At 35.6% G+C, this 21,651-nt stretch overlaps 1 protein-coding gene across 2 annotated transcripts in view; it reads right to left on the bottom strand.

Moving 5' to 3' along the window:
* Positions 1-10,367: 10,367 nt before the first annotated feature.
* Commd10 (COMM domain containing 10) overlaps positions 10,368-21,651 on the bottom strand; it is a 157,091-nt gene continuing 145,807 nt past the window's right edge. For both annotated transcript variants that reach the window (XM_005376533.2, XM_005376534.2), the window contains 2 exons: positions 12,406-12,465; positions 10,368-11,656 (listed from right to left, as the gene is read on the bottom strand). In XM_005376533.2, the coding sequence (XP_005376590.1) occupies positions 12,431-12,465 (35 nt within the window). In that variant the 3' untranslated portion in view covers positions 10,368-11,656; positions 12,406-12,430. The remainder of the gene's footprint in view (positions 11,657-12,405; positions 12,466-21,651) is intronic.

Raw genomic sequence — 21,651 nt, 5'->3', positions numbered from 1 at the left:
CATTTCTTCCCCTCTTTTCCTCAAAGTGTCCTACTGGACACTATACAGAGAAGCTCAGGAAGTAGGAAAACCTGAAGGACATACAAAATGAGTAATTACCAAAAATTTTTCATGTTTCAAAAAATCTGATTATACTAAAAGAAGATAGGAGTTGTCGTGGCCCCACCTTTTCAAGCAGATTCGTTTGTAAGCCTGGACCCCCTACTTACCTTGGAGCTACAATACAAGTAATGAAAACATACTTTGATTACAAATTTAAGTGAGTATAAACTAAGGAAAAGGGATCCAAAAGTGGAGGTGCATTTGTGGAAATAACATTAACTCAGTGAAAATGATCTAGGAAAAAGACAGAGGAGTGATTTCTGGGAGCTACAGCAGAACGACATCACCATAAAATCAGTACATTTGGGCAAATTCTCATTGAGTGCCTAAAGGAGTAACCCCACAGATGGCAGTCACACTCTACTGGTCCATCAGCTTAGGGCACCTATCAACACATTTAAACCTGCCAAGCAGAACTTCACAAGAATGCTGATCCAAACATATGAGGGAGGTTAATGACACATCTAGCAAAGGTGGCTGCTACAGAGTCCTTTGAGTGAAGAATGCCTACCCTGCTTTGTAAAGAATGCCTGCACTGGGAAATTTCCAAGTCCACCAAGTTGAAGCATCTGCTGATTTTCTTTTTAGTACTCTGGTTACTTCAGACTAAACAAGGAAAGGATAGAACATATTTAGCAATAAAAGTGCACCAAAACTGACAAAAAGGAATCTAGGATTAAAGGTTCACAAGGCATTATACTATGAGGTACTGAAGCTTATTATAAATTGCCATTATATCAACAAAAAACCTTATCTCACATCAGATTTCACTTCTGAGGGCATGGTCTCAGTTGTACAGGGAATGTTTAACTAAAACAATATCGAACAGCTTTCTGCATATCTCTGCATCTTGCCTGCGTTCTGCACTAACTATATGGACATTTTCACATTTTTGTCCAGCTAGTACATATGCGATAACTTCAAATAAATATGCGACCTGTAAAGGTAGACTTTTTTTTAAAACTTTGTCATTGAATTGCCTCACATCAGTGGAGAAAATTTCTTTATAGGCATTTTGTATATGAATGTGTCTGTATATGTGTCTTTAATCAAGACACTTTTTTTTCAGCAGGAAATTGAAGTCTTCTGGGTAATGAGCTCACAAAATCCATACATACTGAATGTACAACTCAATATAAGAATGTTGATGTCTCCCTGGAATACTTCATCTGACTCTGTCACATGAATAACCACAGAATCTGGTTGGAATGTTAATTATTTTCAGTGTTTGTAGCATCAGTAATCAGATCCATGCCTAGGTCAACTTTGTGACTCTGATAAATATCTTCATAGCAATAGAACTTGCTCTAACCTTTTGGGTGGCAAGGATCTGGGTCTCTAGCAGGTTATTAGGCTTTTATCTTTTCGTGTTCATTTCCTGGCCAGTGAATGAAGGGATCAATGACTTTGAGAGATCCTTTGCAAGAAGGCAGCCATTTCCTAAAGGAATTAGCAATGTATTTGGCTTGAGTAGTATGAAAACTACTCTTGTATGACTTGAAGTTTACAATGATTTTGGCCATTTTAAGTATTCAGACAGTACTGTGCTAAATAAAGGAAGAGAAGTAAAGAGAAAAAATAAAAATCATGTACTCAGTTCATTCATCAAATACATCTTAAACTTCCAAACGTTCACGGAACCACTTCCGTCAGCATGTAATAGGGCAGACTGCAGTGTGCAGCACATGGTCTGGGAGGCATGCAGAAGTCACTTTCTCTGATCCCTGGAAGACGACTGTGCTCCTCTGCCAAGGTACAATCACATTCCTACATGGAGAAAGCAGCTGAAGCACACACTACAGAAGTGCTAACACAGCCTTTTCCAACGTCAGTGTTTTGTTTTGTCCATAGTATCCCGGCTGAACCTACAGGAAGAAGTTGCGATGTGGACTAGACACAGAATATGTACAAAAGTTAGACATTTTTGAAGCGTGGCAACACGAGGAAACACCTTGCAAAATCACCGAGAGGCCCGCTTGGGGACGTGCGTGAACCATCCCGACATGGAGAAACCCCTGGGAATACATGCCACACAACGGGTCGCTCTTGCCCCTGCCACTGAGAACCAGAAAGGTCCAGAGTCAGTGGAGGAGCAGCTGCTGAACAAGGACTCAGAGAACACGAGAATACAGACTATGCCCAAAGACTCAGAAGTCTAGTTGACCGGGGTTATGAGAGCCTTTCGGAAGCTGGAAAGCAGGAGGACCTTGTGCAGTACCTGGGGAGACCCCCTGGAAGCTGTTCTTCCCCTGACAGTATAGGCTGTGGTGGAGGAGCGCATGGAGCTCCGGAGAGGTCTGCACCGAGATTCCTGCTGTCTGTGCTGATGGTTGGGGAGAGGACAATAAGTGGTTGCAGGGTCCCAATGTGCTGGGAGGCTGGAGAGAAAAAGCTACAAAAAATGGCTTCTGCCCCAGATGGCTCACTTGAGATGTTAGTAAGAATTGTCTCCTCAGTATTCTATAGCTGTGATGAGGAGGAGGCCAAGGAGAGGAAACAAAGAGACCGAGAAAAAGCAGCTGCTTTTGCTGCAGCACTAAGAGAAACAGACCCTAAGTCAGATGCTCAGGGCCCCAAGAAGAACTCAATGACTAAATTCATCTGCTACTGCTGTTAAAAGCTAGGTCACCTCAAGAGGAACTGTCCGAAGAAGCCCCCTGGGCCATGCCCTGAATGTAAAGGTGACCACTGGAGATCGGCCTGCCCTCTGAAGTGGAGGCCGCAGAGCTAAGACCCAGTTAGTCTAACAGGAATGAGGGGGCTCAGGGCATACTCTGCCTTCTCCCTCTGGCCAGACTGTCATCTCCATGGAGGAGCCCCAGCTAATCATGACTACAAAGGAAAAAGAAAACAGCCTGTTACTAGACACAGGTGCAAGTCTGTCGGTCCTTCTTTTCAATCCTGGCCTTCCTTCCAGCTGTCGCACCTCAGTGAGAAGAGTCACTGGTGAGGAGGTAATATTTTTCACAACCCTTGGGCTGTAACTACTTGTTAGATCTTTCTTGCATATCTCTGTCTTCCTGAGAAACCACTTTGAAGATACCACCATGTATTACAGCAGCCTTTGATATTTTCCTACTAATCTGTCCATAACTCTGTAATGGTTGTACTGTTCCTATGCTATTTCGTAAATGGGTGTGTGTTTATTACCATGTGTTTCCTACAACAGCCTTGAGAATAGTCAATAAATATTCAATTGGTCACTCATGTATAGCTCTATTTATTTTCTTTAGAAACCACTTTGAAAATACCATAGTACAACCATTGATAATAACCTTCCACTTTTGTCTGTAACTCACTATTATTTGTCTATTTGTTTCCCTGAGAAATTATCTTGTAGATAACAATATGTAAAACAACAACCATTGATAATTTCCTACCACTTTGTCTGTAATTTGGTAAGCCCCCCTATGACTATGTTATCCTTCTTTTACTCTTTAAAATGAAAAAAAAAAATAAATAAATAAAAAGTTTAAAATACAGGTACAATTTTTATTAAAGAAAAACATAAATATCAGTAAGAAAATAGATCATTGCAACTATTAAATATTTATTAACTCTTGTTTTACTGTTTTTCTCTGCCTAGATTTCTTTAAAGAGAAAATTTTAAAACTCAAATCATTTAAAAATTGACATTTTCACTAAAAGATACTAAAAATAACAACTCTGGTTTCACTAAGGGAACACCATTCTACATTCATTATTTTTCATACCTTGGAAATGAAAATTGTCTCTAATCCTGTAGTGCCTTCTTCCTTATCAATTTATAGACTGGAATTATTACACCTTTCTTATCTTGCAGACTGTTTCTTTTGAAGTAAAAATGAGTAATTTTCCATTTCATATAAGACAAAGCAAGGTCTGAAACTGCCATCACTGGATTTCAGACTTCCATATAAGCTGGTACATTCTTATACTTCAGAGGCACAAAAGAGCTTCAAAATGATTTCAAGTGTGTCTGCTGGGGGGGGGGCAATCATAAAAATCCCTTAAATTCTCCAAAATTATAAATGCCATTAAGTTTTACTATAAAATCCTTCAAATTAATGTGTTTCTAATTTTAGCATTGAATGAGGCTGGTCTATTGAACAGACTATTTGCATAATGATGGCAAAAATCAAAGTTTTAGAGAAGCAAAATTGACTGATATGAAACTTAAATTTTAATTCCTGAGCTGCTTCCGACTAATGAGCCTGAACAAGTCAGAATTGTCCTAGCTCTCTTCTTCAACAGTGGAGAAGGAATTATGCAAGCCTTTCATGGGGAATTTACATCAGTGGTTTTCAAATTCTATCCAAGTAGCCATACTGGGGGAGGAGGAGCTGCTGCACAGTTAGACCATGCTAACTTCCAAGGCATACTCCTAGTAGCTCTGAGCTTACCCTGAAGTTGTAGACTACGATTTTTTTAGCTTTCCATTTTCTTTTCCATTTATATGTAGCTTGAATAATGTGCTATAAACTGTTCATATCTTCAAAAATAATGTAAAATTACTGCTCAGTGAAATTGTGTTAGTATTATATTGGGTCTCAGGATACATTATTGTTTATAAGTTGCTCTGACTCCAAAAATGATTGCTCAAACAAGATGTTTTATTTCTCATGTAACAGTGAAGATGTCAAGGGCACGTAGTGCTCCATGAGAATATCCAGGGACCCAGGTTCTTTTCATCGTACTGTTTTCTAGCCCTTAAGAAAGTATAATCTGTTTTCCCAGTCGAAACTGATTCAACTCCCAATCTGTTTCAGTCATAATTCATTGGTGAGACTTAGTCATCTGGATGAAGTAACTGCAAAGGAGGATGGAAAATGGATTCTTTGATGGCTAGGTGCCTGACAGAAATTAGAGTAAAAGTGAAGCTACAGAAATACATATCATGTCCATCCTACAACTTTTTGTGTCTTCTAATGAGTATTATAAACCTTCCGCAATGCTTGTTTAGGGATACAACATAAATCAGAGGTCTGCACAATTTTTTTCTATAAAGAAGCAGATGGTAAATATTTTAGGTTTTACAGCTCACTCAGTCTCTGCTTTAACTACTCAAATTTGCTATTCTACTCTAAACACAGATATAAACTATATATAAACCAATGGGCATAACTTTTCTAACAATAACAATTCCACAATAACAAATTACTACAAATTTAGAGGCTTGACACACACATTTAGTCGCTCATGATCACCACTAGCCACGAGTTCTGCATAGTTAAACTGGTTCCTTTGTTTAGAATCTTAATAGGTTCACTCATGGTGTCAGTTGCACTGTGTGCTCATGTGGAATCTTGACTGGATAACAACCTACTTCCAGGTTGTTTGAAGAACTTACGTCTTGTAGCTGTGCGGCTGAGGGACTCCACTTTTGCTGTTATTCTCCTTCAGGTCCTAGGTCACCCACAGCTCCTTGCTGTATAGCCCTGCCCAAAGCCTCTCATAACATTAACTTGTTTTTCCAAAGCCCAAAAAGGAGGAAGTCTCTACAGTAAGTGTGTTCTAATAATGTTTAGTCACAAAGATGTGGGGGTGATTGCCATCAATTACTGAACCACACTATAATAATGTAGGAGACATTTAAGGTAGGAACAAATCAAAATTGTGTAGGGAGAAAAAGATTTTTTAAACCCATACACGCCATGTGGAAAGTTGCTCATAGAAAAAATATTTTTATTCTACTCCTATATCTATTATCTTATTTTGTTAATAGAAAAATAAGAGGGGCTGGGGATTTAGCTCAACGGCAAAAGCGCCTGCCTGGCAAGCGCAAGGTCGTGAGTTCGGTTCCCGGTACCGGAGAAAAACCAAAAAAAAAAAAAAAAAAAAATAAGATAGATTAGCTTATTTTGCTATTATTGTGAAATAGCAAAATAAGACATTGTATTAGAACTAATGATTATAAGGTGGAGTTATTAGAACTCCAAATAAATTCAAAGTGAAGGAGCTTCATATAAGCTTTCTGTAATTTTGACTTTAATTCAAACCCCACCTTGAACCATTTCAAAAGAAAGCTTGGTTATTTTCTTAGTAATTATAAAGATATTATTATTATATACATATATAATTATTATATAATTATTGGAAATCAAGAGTTAGGATAAATGTTTAACATGAATCATCTCATTTAATCCCCCACTCATGTAATTTAGATGACTATTATTCGTGTTACAAAGCCAAGGAACGTGAACTTTAGCAAGTTGAGTAACTTGTTCAACATATACACACCAAGCTGAAGAACTAGAATATGACTCTTGCACTGTCCTGAGGGGCCAGGTCATTAAATTTTATTTGATGTGTAATGGTTGAAGTGTTTTAAGCAGGCAGATAGTATATAATTAATTGGTTTAATATTTAAAAAACATTAGCTCTCTGTGAAGACTGGGCTGGAGAAGGGCTAGTGACGAGCACAGTCCAGGGCAAATACGATAGTGGCTTGCACAGGGCAGAGGCCTTAAGATGTATTTGGAATATATTTTGGTGGTGGAAATGATAAGATGAAGAGAGAATGGATCCTTGTCTTCCTAATTATAGTTCCCCCTGCGACTCCATTGTTCTCCACACTCTAGCTATACTCATTTTTTGGTTGCTGAAATGCACTAAAAGCTTTTGCTAACTTCTGGGATGTTGCAGGAATCATTCTCTCTGGAATGCTTTTCACTTCATTCTTATACTGTGTCATTATAATTTCCCTATAGAACTCAGCTCAGATCTCACCCTCTAGAGAATACTTCCTGGATGCCTCTAATTTTGATGCCATCTTTTCTCTTAATAAAATCCACTTATAATTTGTCTCCAACTTGTCAACTTATTGGATACTTATTTGCTTATTTTTACTGACCAACACAGTACATCTCAAGAGGCCATGGACTATTTTTATTGTGTTCATCACACTGTACATTATGCCAGCACTGTGGTGCTCAATATTTATTGAGGAAATAAATATCTGAGTTCAAAGCCTTCATACTTAAGTACTGTCCTATTGCCTCTCACATCTGCTGAGTTTTGGAAAGATTTCTTCAGTTATCAAAATGACATATGTCAACTCAAAAGCAATGTTTCCATCTCCAATCCACTTTTAGTCCTACATTTTGCACAAAGCAAAATCCCAGATTAAAATAACGTGGAGGAGGGGCTGGGGATTTAGCTCAGCGGCAAAAGCACCTGCCTGGCAAGTGCAAGGTCATGAGTTCGGTTCCCGGTACCGGAGAAAAACCAAAAAAAAAAAAAAAAAAAAAAAAAAAAAAAAAGTGGAGGGTAAAATGTATCGTAGGCAGAAGCAGCTGATGAAGGAGGCTTGAGGTATATGAACTCTCATTCATTATTGGTAGAAAATAAGTTGACAGAACCTATGGGGAAATAATTTGGCAATATATATACAATTTATATGTAAAAACAATTTCTATAAATATTTATATTTGTATTTTCAGATATCTAAAAAGATTTAAACCAAAATGTTGGTTGCAATTAGATAAGTACCTCTAAAGAGTGAGAAATGGAAAAATAATTTGTAATGCAAAATTATTTTTATAATACTAGCACTGATGACAACAGAAAATGAATATAGTTTTGACACAGTGACCCCACTTCTAGGAATCTATATTAGTAAAACAGTGTGAGTTGGGTCTAGGGCTGTGTACGATGACATTTATTAGGTAAGTTCTGTATTATATTTAAAATTGGAAATAATCTAAGAGTTTACTAGTAGGGGAATAATTAGTTTATTCAAATGATGAATTCTTTAATATACATTAGAATTGTTTTACACAATATTTAAGGATATGAAAATGATCATGTTAGAATGTTATATAAATAAAATATAAAGTATTTATAGCATAAGCTCAGTTTGTTAGAAAAGGAAAAAAATTAGTAAGATATGTGGATAGGAAAAGTGCAAAAACAACCTATTCAAATGCCTCTAATAAAGCCATTTTTGGATGATGAGACACCATAAGTTTAGTCTTTATTAAACAGTTTTTGGTATTTCTCATTAAACATAATCGTAAGAGATTTTATAATCAGAAAACTGCAAATCTTTACCATAGTTGTAAAAACAGAACATTGTTTCCTCTTTTGAAAAATCTTTTTCAATGATTTTATTGGTACATTTTAGATATACATAACAATCACACATTATATAGAATTTGTACCTATACATGATATAACTTATTTTTTCCCTTTCCCAACCCTCCCTTAAACCCCTCCTCCCTTCCCCATTTACAAAAGCTTTGTTTCCATGTTTTCCTTTTTTCTTTTAACTTTTCCCTTCTTTCCTTTCCCCGCTCCCCATCTGAACATTTTCTTCCTATTTCACAATACCTATTATACATTTTAGTCCTCATTTACACTTTCGGTTTCTCCACCAGAGAAACAATGTGGTGTTTACATACATGTGTCTGATTTATTTCACTTAAAGAGTATGGACTCAAGGTGCATCCATTTTCCTAGAAATATCTTGTATCCTTCCTTATGGTAGAGGAGTACTCCATTGTATAAAAATAACACATCTTCTTTATCCACTCACCATTTGATAAGATATTTGTGTCATTTCCAAGACTTGGTTATTACAAACTGTGCCACTAAAAACATAGGTGTGCATATACTGCTGTGATATGATGCTTTTAATTCTTTTGGGAAGATACCCAGTAGGGGAAAGAATGGGTCAAATGGAACCTGTACTACTAGATTTTTGAGGAATCTCCACTGATTTCCACAGTGGTCTATACTCCTACCAACAGTGCAGAAGGGTTCCTTTTTCCCCACAGCCCCACCAGCATTTGTTATTGGTTGATTTCTTAATAATGGCCATTCTTTCTGGTGTGAGATGGAATGTGTTGTTTTAATTTGCATCTCTTGAATGACCAGTGATGTTGAACATTTTTTCATATATTTATTTGCTGTTTGTATTTCTTCATCTGAGAAGTGTGTATTCATCTCAGATGCCCATTTGTGGATGAATAAGTAATTTTATTTCTATTCAATCTTTATGTCAAGTACTCATAGAGACACATATCATGTATGGCTCGATGACAGGGAAATGTTCTGAGAAATGTATCTGGCATTTTTATCACTGTACTAACATTATACTGTGTATACTTACACAGAAGTCGATGGTGTTGCCTAATACTCAACTAGGCTATACAATATAGAGTAAGGATATGTGGTCCACCATTGACCCAAACATTGTAATGTGGCACATGATTAAATATTAATTTGCTGAGATAATAAGTTCTAGTCTCCACTAATCCCCTGGACTTCTTCTTTAAAATAAAAAATTAGCATGTATTTAATACTCTTTGGAAACATCACACTTCCTTTGTGTATCTTCACAATGATAATGCCTTAAGAAATATAGCTATCTTCGATTAAATGTAATTCAGTAATAATTATGTTCCTAGTTGAATTAGACCTTTTGGTCCTTTTTTAAGTGACTTTGATGCAGAACATGTTGAACTAGACTAAAAAAGATACTGTACCATGTTTTTGTATAGGTATATTCTTAGAGAGTATAAACCAGGCCTTTTAAAGGAACATAAAATAAGCTACTTTTAGAAAACCTCTAGTTATCATATTTAATTTTGATACCAGCCAGGTCAATACAGTGTGAACCTGTCTAAAACACAGAAAGAATAACAAAACAACAAAAAGCAATCTTACCAATCACATAAAATCTTATTACATTACAAACATGCTTTATACATATTCTTTTCTCTTTTTTTTTTTTTTGGTACCAGGAATCGTACTCAGGTCCTTGCACTTGCCAGGGAGGCGTTGCACTGCTGAGGTACATCCCAGGTCTGCTTTACATATATTCTAACAATGGAAATTGGAGTCTAAAAAAACCTCTAACGTCAGTCAATACAGACAACTATAATATTTGCTTTCTGAAATATCCCACACTTTCAGTCTTTTAAGTAACAACCATGTATATACAAATATATATATATGTATATATAAATATAAAAATCCATTTGTAAAGAAGTATGATCATGCATGCCATATACTGAACATTTATTTGTACAACACTTGTAACATTTATATTACCCAATTACCTCACACGAGAAATATGCTTCAATTATAATAGCTTTGTTTAACTATAAGACATTTCTTTTTTTTTTTGATGTTGAAGTTTATTTTATTTATCAAATACTGGAATACTAAGAGGCCAAAAAATACTGCCAAGGTTGGAGAAGGCCAATAATTTACATTGTCTATTTTTACTGAGGTTCCAAGTTTTTTCTTTATACGACTACATTAAAACACATACTCCAATATAAAAAAAGCAAAATATATTGAATGGCATGATGACATAATTATAACATCAACCATGATTATTCTTTTTCTCACAGCTTTATAATTTTGAGACTGTATAGCCATAATATAAATAGATGAGAAGGGCAATCACCTCAGTGAGAAGGAAGAAGATGAAGAAGATGGAGGTTAAATAAGGTATTCCTTGCCACAGTGGCAAAAAAGGACTAACCACACACTGAGGGACACAAATACTAATTCACCTTGCAGAGTGGGTAACTTGGACAGTGAGCTGATGAGGACCCCCTAAGGAACTTCTGAAATCAAATTCCTTCATGTGAAAAAAGTTGTTTCAACTCTTCCCTGCCAGTAAACAATATAAGATAAATATTTCAGTGAACAGGAACCATACTACATATACATATATTCATATTATAAAATATAAAATACACAAAATAAAAATATACATCAGTTCAAATAATTCAAAAATATAAAAATTTTATTGACAGAAATTAATTAACATATTCAGGGATGAGAATATAGAAGGTATCTGATTTGAAATTTTAAAGATGCCCATTTACTACTCATTACAATTGTTTTTATTCATGACCTGCATCTGTGTCTCACACTATGAAGCAAATCATTAATTTTCATTACAAAGAAAAGCATATAAAAACCTGCACTGTTTTTAAATCATTAAACTTAGAGAAATTTATGTAGAGAGAAAAGCTGACATTAGAATTAACTGATGTAATACTACTGGTTCTACTTTAAATTTCTTTTCTATATTATTTCTCAAGCAAAATAGACTGATAGGAAAAAATGCTGTAATACATTTGACTGCATGTGGCTATTTTCTTTATTTTATTAATGTAATTACTGAAGTTCTGTGTTCTGCTAGGGTACATATTACACCTTCTGTATGTGGGCCCTCCTTGATACACACAGGAGTTATCAAGCCTGTAAACAATGAACAGATGAGGCAATACAGATGACAGTAAAACAATATACTATCCACTTCTGATTTCTTTAAAGCAAAAGTGCTCCTAACAATTGCTACTGGCTCACAGAACTAGCAAAGTGCTGTGTATTAGAACCTCAGTGCTCTTAACATTGATTTCTCTTGGTTATTATTTGTCTAAGAAGTGATGAGCCATATAATTTATAGAAAGAAAGTCACTGAATCTTCCAGAAAACACAGCTAGGCAATCTCTCTTCAATGCAAAACAATGGGGTAGCAGGAGTGTGATGGAGAAACCGGTCTTCAAAAACATCATGTAAGGGAATCCAGCTGTGCTTGTATAGTCTCTAGCTATGTACAAAGAAAACAAAACAAAACAGAAAGTTGGTGATGGGAAAAAAAGTTCCTATGAACTGCTGTTTAGAAACATGCAAATAAAAGGGAAAGAATAGCACTCATAACTATGCATATTAAATCTACTCACACGACAATCAAATGGCACTTTGAATAAGTTTTTATGTGAAGATGTTGGAACTTATGCTTGCCATTTTATTTTCCAAATTTGTAAAGCAGAACTTCTAAATACTACTTGAAGTATATCTAGCTGTTTCATTTTAAATTATTACTACACAGTAAGATTTTACAGTTGTATGGGGGAAGCAGAGTGTATTTTTCTGAATTACAAAATCAGGATTTGGAAAGAAACAAGAAAAATACACAAAGATAAATTTTTAAAGACCTGACATCTTCATTTCCATGTATCCTTTTACCTTTGGGCCCAGAAATTAAATTGTTTCACATGATCTACATTTAAAGTATCACGGTAGCTAGATATTACCCGATGTACCACTGAATGCTTTACATTAAAGCAACAATAGTATCACTTTAATTAAAACAATTTCCATTTGCTTCCTGATTTAGTTGTGCAGATTCTTTCTATCTTGGCTATGCTTCAAACAGTGACATATACGGTATTTATAAAAGAGGTTTAAAGAACTTAGTTCCAAAACAGGGTTCATATTTAGAAATAAAAATTTAGAAAATGAAGGCAACATTAGGCCAATCCCTACATATAAGAAAATTATTTTAAATATACAGACCTTGTTATAGAAATCAAACAATTCCTTATGACTGAATTCCACAAGAACTTTCTCCAGATTCTACAAATAAGAAAAATAAGGAAAAAAGAATTTAGTGAAATACAATTTACACTGCCTCTTTTCTATCTACTAGCATCAACATATGCTATATTATTATTCTCTGAGTGGTTTAAAATTTTTTTGCCCAGGCTACTCAACCCCACAATTCCTATAATTCACAAATGCACTTAGTAACATTCCACTTTAGTAAAAGGTTTCAACTCTACAGGGACATCTGTTCTTTAAGTTGATTCACAAATGTTAATAAAATAAATGGCAGCAAGAGAACAATTTTATTATTTGTTCAACACAGATAGTATATGATCATCTTTCTCAGCAGTCCATCTGAAGTCTAGTGAACACCACTACATAAAGACACTGGAGGCAGCATATCTGAATGAATGCATCCAGCCATTAATGCTTCAGTTCAGCACAGCTACGGTCTCTAAGCACTAATCTCCCAGTTCGACCTTTAAATGCTGAGATTATACAGTCTCAGCAAAAGTTAACAATTAACACATTTTGAAAGCCAGGACTTAAAACACTCTGTTTCAAGTCATATGCATTAGAGAAACCTTCATGAGTGCACCAGGTGGTAAGTAACAGTACTGAGTATGTATGTATGATGACGTAGGTAAGTGATATTACACTAAACCCAGCCTAACAGAACCTACCCTGCTTCAGTTGATCTGTAATCTGAGGAAACAATTCGAATCAGTTGCTAAAAACTGACAAAATGTATTTATTTTCTTCAAGGTCTCTCTGGAGAAGTGAAAGTTAATGAAGAGAGAATGACAGAAATGTTTCACCTGCCCCAATCCTACTGTTGTGCTCACATGACATAAAATTGGCACTGTAAGGAAGCAGACAATTGCTGCTAACAGGGGTTACTTCATGTATTTCATTGTTTGTGGTCATTTCCAACATAGTATCAATTCTAGCTCTCATTTCTACAGTCTTATGTTTTTGTTTTCTGTGTTTTAATGATTTCCACTTCTGTTGACAAACCAAGTTCTCTCCAGCTAACACCAGGAAAGTCAGGAGGCTATGTTCAGAAAAAGTACTGTCACCCTCATGAAGCCTAAGCACACAGCATCAAAGGTCACAGCTGCTTTCTCTCATCCATCCATCCAACTATGGAAGCTTTAAAAAGAAAGAAGTGTTCAACTATAAAGCCTCATCCTTTAAGAATGATATAAAATTAGGAAGGCTGCAAGCTGTATTAAAAAATTAATTGATATATTAGAAGAATACATCATTGGCACATTATCATTAAACTTAGAAAATTTTAGTCAGCATGATCTACCTAAGTCTTCCCATCAGCCAAGGGAGATAACAGACCCAGGTTTACCTCTAATTTGTAGGGAAGACAGGGCAAGTTCATTATACTCATCCATGCCAAAAATTAGGAGGGAATGAAAACTGAATCATTACTTGAACAATTCATTTGCTAGAAGTTACAGTCAGCCAGGCTGTTTCCTACATTTTGCTTTACTTTATCTCAAAGTGGTATTTTCTAACATATTACACTGAGAAAAGAAAGGCAATATAACTATGAAAACATATTTCTTATAATAGATATAGTGGCACCAGCAAGATGGTAGCCTAGGAAGCTGCAAGCTCTCCTATCCACAAAGACGCCAAGTTAATAATATATGGAACAGAATAGATCTGTGAGAATGCTGGATACTGTCTTGGTTACTTTTCTCTTGTTGCTGGGACAAAATACCTGACGCCCAAAATTAAGGAAAGAAAGGTTTATTTCGCTTACAGTTTGTGGAGGTTTTAGTCCATACTTGGCAGGTTACAAGGCAGACTGGCACATGGCAGAGGGCTACAGCTCATTGCGGCAGAACACAGCAAAAGCAACAAGCACAAGAAGCCAGGAATGGCCGCAAGCAGCCTCTTGCTCTCCCTTACATACGCAAACTATCCACCCCAGGGTGGGTGCAGCTCTCACACCCATAATCAATCAAACTCTAAAAGCCTGCCCCATGACCACATGAGGCTTTGGGGGGACACCCAGACACAAACCATAACAGATACCAATTGTGAGGTCCTAGGCACTCAGGTAATTGTAAAACCAAGAAGAGATTCCAAATAAAAGGGGAGGCATCTTGTAGCATTCAATGCATGTGTGTGCTCCTGCCTCTACATGGCACACTGAAGCAACGAGGAGGAAAGGCTCCATACCAGGGCTCTTTCTTAGTATGTGTTCAATGCTCTGGTTTCATGTGGGGCTGCCCAACACATTGTGGTCACTCTCCTGAATGACCAGAAGCACTCACAGGACCAGCACCAGATTCTAAAAGGCACTAAAAATGGGGAGCAGAGTATCAGAGCTACAGTTTTGGGGCTAATTCCAGGGAAAGTAAGGTACCATGAAAAGTTTGAGAGGTCCTAGGCTCCCCAACTGGGTTGACGGGTAAGGGTCTTTCCCTGTATAAAGCCAGTATGTAAAGACTGGAAAGGTAACTATTTATAAAAACCCCCAATTCACAGGAAAAATGACAAGGGATAAAGAAAACATGGCCCAATCAAAGGAACAAAATGACACCCCTGAAATGGATACTAACAAAACACAAAATTATGACCAACCTGACAAAGAATTTAAAATAATCATCATAAAGATGCTTAATGAGTTTAAAGAGAAAATATGTATGTGTGTGTATATCTATCAATATATATATTATTAAACTCAAGAAGATCATGTATGAACAAAAGGCAAATAAAAACAAATAGAAAGAAACTACTCAGAAAACCATTCTGGACCTGAAAAATAGAATAACTGAACTGAAAGATTCATTATAGGGATTAAACAACAGATTTAACAAGGCAGAATAAAGAATCAATGAATTTTCAATAACAAGTCATTTGAAATCATCAAGTTATAGGAACAAAAAAAGATGAAAAACAAAGAAGGCATAAGGGACTTAGAGGACAATATCAAGTAGATCAATTGTGCATTATGAGTACCCCAGTAGGAAAAGACAAAAGAAAGGAACTAAAGCAAGATAAAAGGGCATATTGGTTACTTGAAGTAGTAAGGGCTGAAGACGTCCCAAACTTGCGGCCACAAATGAAAATACAAATTTAAAGAGCCCATGAATTTCAACTAGGAAAATCTAATGGGAACCACATCAGATGTAATCAAACTGTCTAAAGTCAGTTACAGACCCCTAAAAATAACAAAAGTGATGCATCACATACAGAGGAGCATTCACAAGATTATCAGCAGATCTAAAGGAGAGAATCAAAAGTACAGTTTCAGGCATGATTAGCTTGATAGGCATATGCAATTTCCCTGAAAATACAAGAAATACATCTGGAAAACTAAAAAGAGATTTAGGTAAGAGATACACATTTGGGAGCCAATGATACACTGATAATACTTTTTTTTTTTTCTTTTTGGTATTGGGAATCAAACTCAGGACCTTACACTTACCAGGCAGGTGCTGTGCCACTGAGCTAAATCCCCAGCCCACACTGATGATACTTAAAACCATAAAAATAGAGTATGAGAAGAAGGCTAATGCTAAGCCCTAAACAACTGTAACTGACAGGTAGGTATTCAATAAATATTTAGCAGTTTTCTACGTTTTAAGATGTATCCTGGGTACTTATTACATTATAAAATATATCAGTAAGTTAGTATACAAACAATAAAAGTGGGTGGCTTATTTTTAAATATGCCATCAATATTCCATTTTCCTGTAAAACCCATTAACATCACTAATATTGTTAACTCAACATACACACTGGAAGATAGGCTCTCTCTTATGCCTTATGTATATGAGATTACAACAAAGAATCCACTTAGGAAATTCATTACTTATACTGTCTAAGCTAATCTCATGCATGAATACCAAATTCAGACTTTCTGTACTTGATCTGAAAACAATGCAAAGTGAAAATGAAAGTCTCAGACTAATATTCTGCCAGTGTCTTAAGAATGATGTACTTGTTCATCCACTTCTTTTTATTTTTAATTTGTAATCTTATCTACAAGCACCTGGGTAATGTTGCACATACCCATTAGCAAAATTCCCATGGAAATAGAATTTAGTAAGGTCTACAGAAAGGTCTGACTTGATGAAAGCTGACACTAAAAATATCTTTTGCTTCTCCATTAGTCAGGAATTAGGAGCACAAATACATTTTTCAAGAAGAGAAATGCACTAACCTTGTCACAAATTATCCATGCAGAAATATCCTCTAAATAATACAGATATAAACTAGATAAGAAACCAAATTTGCATTGCTTGGCTTTTACACTGAAATTGGAGCTCATAATTAGAAATGATACAATTATCCTTTCACTTAGAAAATCAGGAGGTAGAATATTCCAGTAAAAAGAAATATTACTAATCTCTTGCCCAGGAAGTTTTTTTTTTTTTTTTTTTTCAGCTGCAGAAGTGATAGGCAGAGATAAAACTAAAATATTTCAAGTCCTATTGAATGGGTTTATTAAGTGAAAATAATTTGGCACTGTTTATTAAATAACTATCTATAGACCATATTCTCCATAAGTACACACACTTGTAGATAACTGTAAATACACCCTAATATGTATCTGTTAAGTATTATTGTTAAAAATATTATGAAGCATAATTTCAACTTTTACCCAGACTGAATAAACTATCAAACTCTACCCAAATACAGAAGTGTTAGCCATTTCTATCACCCACAGTATTTAATCATTCAGTAAACATTTAAATAATACCAGGTTCTGTGCACAATGCTCATGATACAAAGATGAATAAGCCAGGGGAAGGAATACACTTTTAACCAAAGTAAGGTCCTTTGTCCTTTGCAAATCCTAAATATGGAAAGAATTCCGTGGACTGTAAGGAAGGGGTCCTGTAACCATCAGTCAGACCCATGAAATCAATCCTAACAACCAAAAGGGTAATATTTATTACAGCCAACTCTGATTCAAAAGGTGTCAGTTAAAAAGGTACAGGCCAAAGCATCCTAGGCGGAAAGACAGGAACAAATCGCCACTTTTCTGTAAGGCAGCCTGACTTTATCATTTCCTAAGACTGGTTTTAATTCTATAACTCAAAGATATTAAAAAGTACACCTATCAAGGCATATTGAACTAGGGAAGTGAGGTAGTTTGAACCATAAAATATCAGTAAGGAAGAGTTTCTGCACTCAATTTGTTGGTGTGGAAATAAAGTACTCAGACACCCAGAAATCTCGACAAGGCAAGTTTTCTTCTGCAGAAGGAGGAGAGCACAGCCCAGCAATGAGGCAGCAGATGCAGAGAGGCAGAGCAGGCTCCTTTTATATCCTAAGGGCATGAACAGGAACTGACTTTCTCCCCACTGGCTGGCTTAAAGGTTTACAATCCACCCTGACTGACTAGTGGTGAGGGGAGCAGCTGAAGGGTTGCTGGGCAGGGCTGGGGTTCCAGGAACTGAAAGTCTGTGGGTGTGCTCCCCAAATCTAAGTGAGGCAGATGATTGTTTAAATGGTAGCAATTGCAACCCCGGTGTACAAGGCGGGGGAACACAGCCTAGGGTGAACTAGAGTTTAAGATGGAGGCGTGCCTGTTTATATCCTTTGATAGAAAAGACAGGGCCACAGTCTCTCACATCCACCAAATTATAACTTCTTTTTTTAATCTTTGAACATTACAGTTTGGCAAAATGCTTATCTACTTAAGAACACAAGCAGAATATAAACAGCAAAAGTAAATTCAAAGCTTATAACATGGCAGTCAAAACTTTCAAAGTGTGGCCCATGACTCTTCATATAAACCCATTTTCCAGAATCCTCTTAATGCACTGCACGTGCTGGCAATGCTAGAGTACTAGTTCTGTAGGTTCAACATGCTGCCTCCTGGGTCTTTTCCAATTTTATGCATGCGTGCTCTAGCATGTACACAAATATACATATATACCAGATACTGCATTTAGCCAAATCTTTTAATTCTCAGTTCAGTTGATGTTATATCATTTTCCTCTGAAGGGAAAAATATTGTACATGCAGAATATCAGAATAAGTATAAATGATGACAATGCTTCCCAATCACATACACTGCAGTCAGTATTTAACACAAATTTAACACAATGGTCATGTAGATCTCATTACTGTGGTTTACCTACAAAATATATGGGCTAAATAGTAATTAAACTCTAAGTACTGATTCTCCAGTAAACTTGAAAAATGACTTCTCATACATAAAGACTATCACCTCAAGCTGGTTAAAACGGAAGATTTGGGGCTTTATATAGTATATACTTGGCTGAAAAAATAATAATTTTGGCTGCCAACATATCAACAAATCATTTTTGGCCAGAAATCTTTAATCAATATGAAAATTGTAGCAGTGTGTGTGTGTGTGTGTGTGTGTGTGTGTGTGTGTGTGTGAAAATATTTTCATTAAATGTTTAATTAGATATATTTATTTTGGTTGTTGGGACATTTGATCTGGTATCTTTATGTGTCCTTTTCCTTCTGGGCAAAATAATGCTGTGCTCTTACATAAGACAAAATAATGTTTGGCAATCATATCATCACCGTATTTTCTTTCTTTTAAAAATATAATGTGCTGTGCATGATCAGATCACAAACTTAAAGCCCATCCAAATGCACTTCCTATAGAATTCATTAACTGTAATTTATATGTGTGTGCTAATATGCCATAATGATTTTCAGGTTTGGTACTGAAATGTTTGGCTATGGTTGCTGAATATAATCAACAAGATAAGAGGTTTTGAATGTGATTTCACAAAGGTTTTTAAACAGTGAGAAATGATGCTAAGGGTGGTGGCACTTTAAAATGGGTCATTTTCTGTACTAAATAATGTGATACTATATTTTTCTGGAATTATAATGTATTATAAATATCTGATTACTGAATCATTATCATCTGAAATAGTTGCATTACTTAACATCTTGAAATGCATTGGTATCCTAACTAAGGAATAATGGGTATATTATAAATGCTAAATTGAAGTCCTATAGTTTCAAGATGATGAGCTTTATATTCAAATTTGGGTTTCTCATATCTTTGTACAATCACTTTATTGGATTTACAGACAGAAGTCCATATGCTGCATCTGTACTTTCAAGAGCTACTTTATATTTCACATCCAAAATTAAATAACCTAATGTACTTCCCAGTGTAAGAAAAAGGTAATTAAAAACAGTGGTTTAATATTTTCTAGTGTGTGCTGTCAGGTCAGTCATTAAGAAAAGAGGACTGATAATATGTACCTAAGCCAGTGTTCATTTCACGGTTTAGTTACAATTTGCCCCTCTTATCAGCTAATTGGAAGCTCTCTTTCAGCAAAACAAAAAGGAAGTTTAGCATTTGCTTTATGTTACAAGGTGTACTGAATTTATTATATAATGCATAGCTGAAAATCCATTGTTACCTGTAGCATAATAGGAAATATCCATTTTACCCCCAACACCTATAAACCCAAATTGGTAAAAAAGGCAGGTACAATCCCTAGTTCAACAGATAGGGTTAATTTAAAGCATACACGTTAAGGATAATTTAACCTACGATGGTGTTATTCCAGATGTATGACGAACAAGCTCATTTTCCCATCTGCAATGGAATCCTGCTAACCTAGTCCCTGATTATGATTTGCAAAATCCTCTTGGAATCAAGTGAACTAATGATGCGTATACTATAAACTACCTGGTTTGTTATGGATTTGATCTAAAATGTCCCTCAAAAGTGTCCTGTATTCCAAGGTTGGGCTTTTAGAAGGTGACAGATCATGGGGGCATCATATATATCAGTGTATTAATTCGCTGGTGAGTTTATGGCTAACGTGCTGTTGGGAGATGGGACCTATTTGGAGGTATGTCACTGGATGAGTGACCCACAAGATGTATTCTTGTGCCTGGCTCTTCCTTTCTCCACTTCCAGCTTGCCATGGGTTGAGCAGCTTTACTCCATCATGCCCTTCTACCATATTGTGTCTGCCTTAGGGCAGCCAATCATGGACTAAACCCACTAGAACTATGAGTCAAACAAACTTCTCATTTATATTTCAAATGGGTATTTTGTCTCAGTAGCAGGAGAATAACTAATATATGGTTTTAACAAGTTAGTATACTTCTATAATCCTTATACGGTTTTAACAAGTTGGTATACTCCTATAATCTTTACATGGTTTTAACAAGTTGGTATTATTCTATAATACTTAGCATATCTGGAGCTCATAAATAAGGTTTTTATGTTTGAAATACAGTACACACGGCATAATACTGTCCATTCAACACAGATAGATACAATCGATACTTGAGTCTGTTCCATAACTCAAGTAACTCTTGAATAAACAGAGTATGAGTTTTATTTTAACTTAGTGAAAACAGTATTGGAAAATTTAGCTTACTTGCTTTTGTAATAGCTTTATGGAAACATTCATATATTGTACAAGTGAATCATTTAAACTTATAATTAGTTGTTTTAATATAGTCAAAAGTTGTGCAACTATTGCAATTAACTTTGGAATATTTTCATCATCTCAAAAAGAAACCTCTTTCCCTTTAGCTACTATCTGCCAAACCACCTACTCACGCCCTCCGACCTACCTTCTAGGCAACCCTTTGTCCTTTTAGATTTGTCTATTCTGAAAACAGTATCGTTTTTCATGTAATCCAACACTATAGAGTCTTTTTTAACCAGTTTCATTTGTTTTCAAGGTTTATTCACCAACATTTATTGACATTTTAGTATTTCTCAGTGTAACTTATACTAAGCAAAATATATGTCCCAATTTAAGCAACTGATTTTTTAAACCTAGATGTTAAAACTAAGAATTAAAAAAAATCCTATGATACAAACATGTGCCTAAACATGATATGTAATAAACAGTATTGTTAACATATTTGTATTTGGATTATCCTCTGAGAATTAAATTATTTCTGTTTTTATTTTTTATTTATTTAAAAATAGTTAAAGGTAATTTTTTTCTTCTTCCTGGTAATTTCTTACTCTCCTGAAATGTTACCTCCTCTGTGAAACTGTCTGATTTCCTACTCCCTCCGTGCTACCCGTCACTGGCTTTGTTGTTCTACTGTTCTTCTGTTAGTAGACACCCTGATGTTTGACAATGGAGGCTTCCACAAAAACTGTACATTCTTTGAGGTCAAAGGTCACACAACATATGCATATATATTTTAAACTGTCAATACTTAATGTAGAATATGGACATAGTAAGTTTTCAATATATGTTT

This window comes from Chinchilla lanigera, unplaced genomic scaffold, assembly GCF_000276665.1.
Source record: "Chinchilla lanigera isolate Chin_1 unplaced genomic scaffold, ChiLan1.0 scaffold00007, whole genome shotgun sequence".
Taxonomy (NCBI): domain Eukaryota; kingdom Metazoa; phylum Chordata; class Mammalia; order Rodentia; family Chinchillidae; genus Chinchilla; species Chinchilla lanigera.
This window is presented reverse-complemented; position numbering and strand designations above follow the sequence as displayed.